Source organism: Poecile atricapillus, chromosome 31 (assembly GCF_030490865.1).
Source record: "Poecile atricapillus isolate bPoeAtr1 chromosome 31, bPoeAtr1.hap1, whole genome shotgun sequence".
NCBI lineage: Eukaryota > Metazoa > Chordata > Aves > Passeriformes > Paridae > Poecile > Poecile atricapillus.
This window is the reverse complement of record NC_081279.1, coordinates 4,135,901-4,142,594: the sequence shown is the minus strand read 5'-3', so window position 1 is coordinate 4,142,594 and position 6,694 is coordinate 4,135,901. Positions and strand designations below refer to the sequence as shown.

The 6,694-nt window shown below is 63.2% G+C and overlaps 1 protein-coding gene across 1 annotated transcript; it reads right to left on the bottom strand.

The window, feature by feature from the left end:
- Positions 1-237: 237 nt before the first annotated feature.
- Positions 238-6,057, bottom strand: DMWD (DM1 locus, WD repeat containing). Its single transcript, XM_058859812.1, has 4 exons — positions 5,648-6,057; positions 3,383-3,568; positions 781-1,987; positions 238-254 (listed from the first exon to the last, which is right to left on the bottom strand). The coding sequence occupies exons 1-4, from the start codon at positions 5,978-5,980 to the stop codon at positions 238-240; spliced, it is 1,743 nt and encodes a 580-aa protein (XP_058715795.1). The 5' UTR covers positions 5,981-6,057.
- Between the last annotated feature and the right edge of the window lie 637 nt (positions 6,058-6,694).

Here is a 6,694-nt window from a genome sequence, read left to right as displayed (position 1 = left end):
TACCCAGGACCCCTCCCCACACACAGAGACCCCAGGCCGTGCCCAGGTGCAGATCAGCCCCTCCTGGCACCTGTCACGATACACCTGCAGCTCCTGACACCCCAAACTGCCCCCAAAACCCCCTGATAACCACCCAAAATCACCCAAAACCTCCCCAAATCCCCCAAAATCACCCCAAATCCCACCTGAGACCCCTCCCCACACTCACAGAGACCCCAGGCCGTGCCCAGGTGCAGATCAGCCCCTCCTGGCACCTGTCACGATACACCTGGAGCTCCTGACACCCCAAATCCCTCCTGAACCTCCCCAAATCACCTCAAAATCACCCCAAATCCCCCTAAACCATCCCAAATCCCCCCAAAACCTCCCCAAATCCCCCTCCCCAGACTCACAGAGACCCCAGGCCGTGCCCAGGTGCAGATCAGCCCCTCCTGGCACGCTGTCACGATACACCTGGAGCTCCTGACACCCCAAACTGCCCCCAAAACCCCCCCAAATCCCCCTAAACCATCCCAAATCCCCCCAAAACCTCCTCAAATCCCCCCAAATCCCACCTGAGACCCCCCAAATCCCCCCTGAGACCCCTCCCCAGACTCACAGAGACCCCAGGCCGTGCCCAGGTGCAGATCAGCCCCTCCTGGCACGCTGTCACGATACACCTGGAGCTCCTGACACCCCCAAATCCCTCCTGAAACACCCCCTAAACCATCCCAAAATCACCCCAAATCCACCCAAATCCCCCCAAATCCCACCTGAGACCCCCCAAATCCCCCCTGAGACCCCTCCCCAGACTCACAGAGACCCCAGGCCGTGCCCAGGTGCAGATCAGCCCCTCCTGGCACGCTGTCACGATACAATCCTCCAGGAACAGCAGCACCGTCAGCCTCTCCTGCGCGATTTTCTTGCACACCAGCGGCTCCAGCAGCGGCACCTCGTTCAGCCGGGGGCACAGCGCCGTCCCCAACACCTTGGCCATGTCCAGAGACCCCCGAGACCCCCCGGGACCACCCCCCGGGGGGGTTTTCTCGGCGTTTCCCCCTCCCCTGCTGATGTTGCCCAAGCTGTGGTAACGTTTGTGCTGCTCCTTTTCGGGCTGGCCTCCTCCTCCTCCTCCTCCTCCTCCTCCTCCTCCTCCTCCTCCTCCTCCTCCTCCTCCTCCTCGGGGGTCCCGCAGCGTCAGGGTGGCGAAACGCCCCGCGCTCAACGCCGGGGGGGCTCGGGGTGAGATTTGGGGACCCCCCGCCCCGGTTTGGGGGAGGCTGTTGGAGCGGGATAAAGAACGAGGCAAAGCCGAGAGGTTGAGCTGGGGGTCTCCGGGCGCCGGGCGAAGCCGAGGGAGGGACCCCCGAGATTCCAGAACGTCCTGGGTGAGGTCCCAGAGGCAGAACTGGGTGTCCTGGCCGGCCGAGCCGAAGCGATACGCCACCCCCGAGGGGTCCTGGGGGGTCTCGGGGCTCTCCCCTCGCCCACCCATGAAGGGATCGAAGGCCACCGCGTTCACCCACGACTTGTGGCCGTGTCCTCGCGCCACCACCCGGCCCTCGGCCAGCGACCACACCGTCACCAGGTCATCTTCACCACCAGTGACAACATAACGACCGTCGGGGCTCCAACACACGCAGAGGAGACCCCCGAAATAACTCCTCATCATCCCCTGGAGGAGCATGGAGGAGAAGTGGAACACCCTGAGGACGCCGTCCTGGCTGACGCACGCCAGCCACCGCCCGTCCGGCGAGAAGGCGAACTCGTTCAGCGGCCCCGAGCCCACCGCCCACTTCAGCAGGGGGTTCCTGGGGGTCTTGCTCTTGCTGGAGAAGACCCTGAAGCCTTCTCCTTGCGTCAGGAGGGTGTACTGGGGGGTGCTGGAGGTGCAGGGTTGTTCCGAGTCGTACAGGTACAGGTGGCCGCTGGCGTGGGAGGCCAGGAACAGGCGCTCGGTGTCCGGCAGCCACCTGACCAAGGTGACCTTGGATTTGTCGATGAGGCGCTGGGAGGGGAGAGGGGAAAGGGTTAAAAATGGGGGTGGTGGAGGCATCTCCAGGGGTTCCTGGTGGAACTGGGAATTCTTGGTGGGCCCAAGGGGTTCCTGGTGGTCCTGGGGAGGTTCTGGGGGTCTCATGTGGGATCTCAAGGGGTTCCTGGTGGTTCTGGTGGGGTTTTGGGGGTCTCAAGGGGGATCTCAAGGGGTTCTTGGTGGTTCTGGTGGGGTTTTGGGGATCTCAAGGGGTTCCTGGTGGTCCTGGCAATTCTTAGTGGGCCCAAGAGGTTCCTTGGTGGTCCTGGGGAGGTTCTGGGGGTCTCATGTGGGATCTCAAGGGGTTTCTGGTGGAACTGGGGAGGTTCTGGGGGTCTCAAGGGGGATCTCAAGGGGTTCCTGGTGGTTCTGGTGGTCCCAAGGGGGATCTCAAGGGGTTCTTGGTGGTCCCAAGGGGGATCTCAAGGGGTTCTTGGTGGTTCTGGTGGGGTTTTGGGGGTCCCATGTGGGATCTCAAGGGGTTTTGGGGGTCCCAAGGGGGATCTCGAGGGGTTCCTGGTGGCCCTGGCAATTCTTGGTGGGCCCAAGGGGTTCCTGGTGGTCCTGGGGAGGTTCTGAGGGTCCCAAGGGGGATCTCAAGGGGTTCTTGGTGGTCCCAAGTGGGATCTCAAGGGGTTCCTGGTGGCCCTGCGAATTCTTGGAGGGCCCAAAAGGTTCCTGGTGGTCCCAAGGGGGATCTCAAGGGGTTCTTGGTGGTCCTGATTGGGTCTTGGTGCTGCCAGGGGGGATCTCAAGCGGTTTCTGGTGGAACTGGGGAGGTTCTGGTGGTCCCAAGGGTGATCTCAAGGGGTTCCTGGTGACCCTGGTGTCCCACAGGGGATCCCAAGGGGTTCCCGGTGTCCCACAGGGGTTCCTGGTGGCCCTGATGAGATCCTGGTGGTCCCAAGGGGGATCCCAAGGGGCTCCTGGTGGCCCCAAGGGGGATCTCAAGGGGTTCCTGGTGGCCCTGATGAGATCCTGGTGGTCCCAAGGAGGATCTCAAGGGGTTCCTGGTGGTCCCAAGGGGTTCCTGGTGGTCCCAAGGAGGATCTCAAGGGGTTCCTGGTGGTCCCAAGGAGGATCTCAAAGGGTTCCTGGTGGCCCTGATGAGATCCCGGTGGTCCCAAGGAGGATCTCAAGGGGTTCCTGGTGGCCCCAGGAGGGCTCCCAAGGTGTCCCCAGTGTCCCACAGGGGTCCCTGGTGGCCCTGATGAGATCCTGGTGGTCCCAAGGAGGATCTCAAGGGGTTCCTGGTGGAACTGGGGAGGTTCTGGGGGTCTCAAGGGGGATCCCAAGGGGTTCCTGGTGGCCCCAAGGGGGATCTCAAGGGGTTCCTGGTGGCCCCAGGTGGCCCCAATGTCCCCTCACCTCCTCGTTGAAGAGCCGCCCGGCGCTGTCCTTCTTGGCCAGGTCCAGGTACTGCACCTGCCCGGCCGAGAAGCCGACCAGCAGCGCCAGCGTCTCGGCGCCCGCCGTGAACTGGTTGAAGTCGTGGCAGGTGGGCTGGGTGCCCTTGTAGACGCGTTTGTCGATGGGCCGGTGCAGGTCCAGGGACTGCGGGGACACCGGGCACTGTCACCAACCTCGGGGTCATTGTCACTGACCTCGAGGTCATTGTCACCACCCTGGGGTCACTGTCACCAACCCTGGGGTCACTGTCACCACCCCTGTCACCAACCTGGGGTCATTGTCATCACCCCTGTCACCAACCTGGGGTCATTGTCACCACCCCTGGGGTCATTGTCACCACCCCTGGGTCACTGTCACCACCCCTGGGGTCACTGTCACCACCCCTGGAGTCATTGTCACCAACCTCAGGGTCACTGTCATCAACCCTGGGTCATTGTCACCACCCCTGGGGTCACTGTCACCAACCCTGTCACCAACCTGGGGTCATTGTCATCACCCCTGTCACCAACCTGGGGTCATTGTCACCACCCCTGGGGTCATTGTCACCACCCCTGGGTCATTGTCACTGACCTCAAGGTCATTGTCACCACCCCTGGGTCACTGTCACCCACCCTGGGGTCATTGTCACCACCTCTGGGGTCATTGTCACCACCCCTGGAGTCATTGTCACCACCCCTGGGGTCATTGTCACCACCCCTGGGGTCACTGTCACCACCCCTGGGTTACTGTCACCACCCCTGGGGTCATTGTCACCACCCCCGGGGTCATTGTCACCACCCCTGGAGTCATTGTCACCACCCCTGGGGTCATTGTCACCAACCCTGGGGTCATTGTCACCACCCCTGGGGTCACTGTCACCACCCCTGGGGTCATTGTCACCACCCCTGGGGTCACTGTCACCACCCCTGGGGTCATTGTCATCCATCTCGAGGTCATTGTCACCACCCCTGGGGTCATTGTCACCAACCTCGGGGTCACTGTCACCAACCTCAGGGTCATTGTCACCACCCCTGGGGTCACTGTCACCACCCCTGTCACCAACCTGGGGTCATTGTCACCACCCCTGGGGTCATTGTCATCAATTCTGGGGTCATTGTCACCACCCCTGGGGTCACTGTCACCACCCCTGGAGTCATTGTCACCACCCCTGGGTCATTGTCACCACCCCTGGGTCACTGTCACCAACCTCAGGGTCATTGTCACTGACCTCAAGGTCATTGTCACCACCCTTGGGGTCATTGTCACCACCCCTGGGGTCACTGTCACCACCCCTGGGGTCACTGTCACCACCCCTGGGGTCATTGTCACCACCCCTGGGTCATTGTCACCACCCCTGGGGTCATTGTCACCACCCCTGGGTCACTGTCACCACCCCTGTCACCAACCTGGGGTCATTGTCACCAACCTCAGGGTCATTGTCACCACCCCTGGGTCATTGTCACCACCCCTGGGGTCACTGTCACCACCCCTGGGGTCATTGTCACCAACCTCAGGGCATTGTCACCACCCCTGGGGTCATTGTCACCACCCCTGGGGTCACTGTCACCACCCCTGGGGTCACTGTCACCACCCCTGGGGTCATTGTCACCACCCCTGGGGTCACTGTCACCACCCCTGGGGTCACTGTCACCAATTCTGGGGTCACCTTTTCCCGCCATTTCCCCGTTATTCCCCTCCCAACACCCCAGACCCCCAGCCCCCAAATCCCTCAGTTTCTCCCCCATTTCCCCCCCATTTTCCCCATTTTCTCCCCCATTTCCCCCCGGTTTCTCTCCCCATTTCCCCCCGGTTTTCCCCCTGTTTCCCCCCCAGTTTCCCCCCCGTTTTCCCCCGTTTCTCCCCCGTTTCCTCCCCCGTTTTCCCCCCCGGTTTTCCCCCGTTTTCCCCCGGTTTCTCCCCCGTTTTCCCCCCGTTTCTCCCCGGTTTTTTCCCCGGTTTCTCCCCCATTTTCCCCCCAGTTTTCTCCCCGGTTTTCCCCCCATTTCTCCCCCCGGTTCTCCCCCGTTTCTCCCCGTTTTCCCCCCCGTTTCTCCCCGGTTTTCCCCCCATTTATCCCCCCGGCTTTCCCCCCATTTCCCCCCCATTTCTCCCCCCGTTTTCCCCTCCGTTTCTCCCTGGTTTTCCCCCGTTTTCCGCCCATTTCTCCCCCCCGTTTCCCCCCCGTTTCCCCCCCCATTTTCCCCCCGTTTCTCCCCCCGTTTCCCCCCCGGTTTCCCCCGTTACCCTCCGGCTGCCGCGTCCTCCAGCTCCTGCCCCTCCATAGAAATGCAACTCCCTGCCGAGGTTACAGCACACCCGGCTCCTCTCGGCGGCTCCTCCGGGCGGGCTCCGGTTCCTCGCCAGCCTCACCACCGAGAGCCGAACCGGCGGCAGCGCCCCGGGGCCCGGCGGGGCGGGCCCGGCGGGCTCGGCCCCGCTGGCGGCGGCGGCGGCGGCGGCGGTGGCGGGGCCCAGCAGGCGGTAGGAGCCCTCGCGGGTGCGGAAGCGGCTCTTGAGCTCCGGAGGAGCCGCGGGAGCCTCGGCCGGGCCCGGAGCCGCCGCCGCCGCCGCCGCCATGGCCGCCGGAACCGCGTCAGGGCCGTGAGGGAGAGGCCGCCGCCATGATGGGGCTGAGACAGCGGGGACACGCCCAGCGAGGGGGAAGGGCCAATCAGAGGGCGAGGAGGGAGGGAGGCCACGCCCCCATGATGAGGCCACGCCCCCATAATGAGGCCACGCCCTCAACAGAGCACCCCGAAATTAGGCCACGCCCCCATAATGAGGCCACGCCCCCAAAATGAGGCCACGCCTCCAAATGAGGCCACGCCTCCAAATGAGGCCACGCCCCAACAGAGCACCCCGAAAATAGGCCACGCCCCCAAAATGAGACCACGCCCCCATGAGGACACGCCTCCAAATGAGACCACGCCCCCAACGAGCACCCCGAGATGATGCCACGCCCCCAGATGAGGCCACGCCCCCAAATGAGCACCCCCAAATGAGACCACGCCCCCAAATGAGCACCCAAAATGAGGCCACGCCCCCAAACGAGCACCCAAAATGAGGCCACGCCCCCAAAATGAGGCCACACCCCCAATGAGGCCACGCCCCAAATGAGATCACCTCTAAATGAGGCCACGCCCCAAAATGAGGCCACGCCCCAATTGATGTCACACCCCCAAATGAGATCACCCCAAAATGAGGCCACACCCCCAAAATGAGGCCATGCCCCCAAATGAGCACCCAAAATGGGACCACGCCCCCTAAATGAGGCCACACCCTCAACAGAGC

Bases quoted from the DNA above. Each gene is read 5' to 3' on its own strand.
- DMWD (XM_058859812.1), bottom strand. From the start codon at position 5,980: ATGGCGGCGGCGGCGGCGGCGGCTCCGGGCCCGGCCGAGGCTCCCGCG. The intron at 3,569-5,647 runs GTAACGGGGGAA...GTGTCCCCGCAG, and splicing joins GAGGACGCGGCAGCCGGAGG to TCCCTGGACCTGCACCGGCC. The intron at 1,988-3,382 runs GTGAGGGGACAT...CTCCCCTCCCAG, and splicing joins GGCGGCTCTTCAACGAGGAG to CGCCTCATCGACAAATCCAA.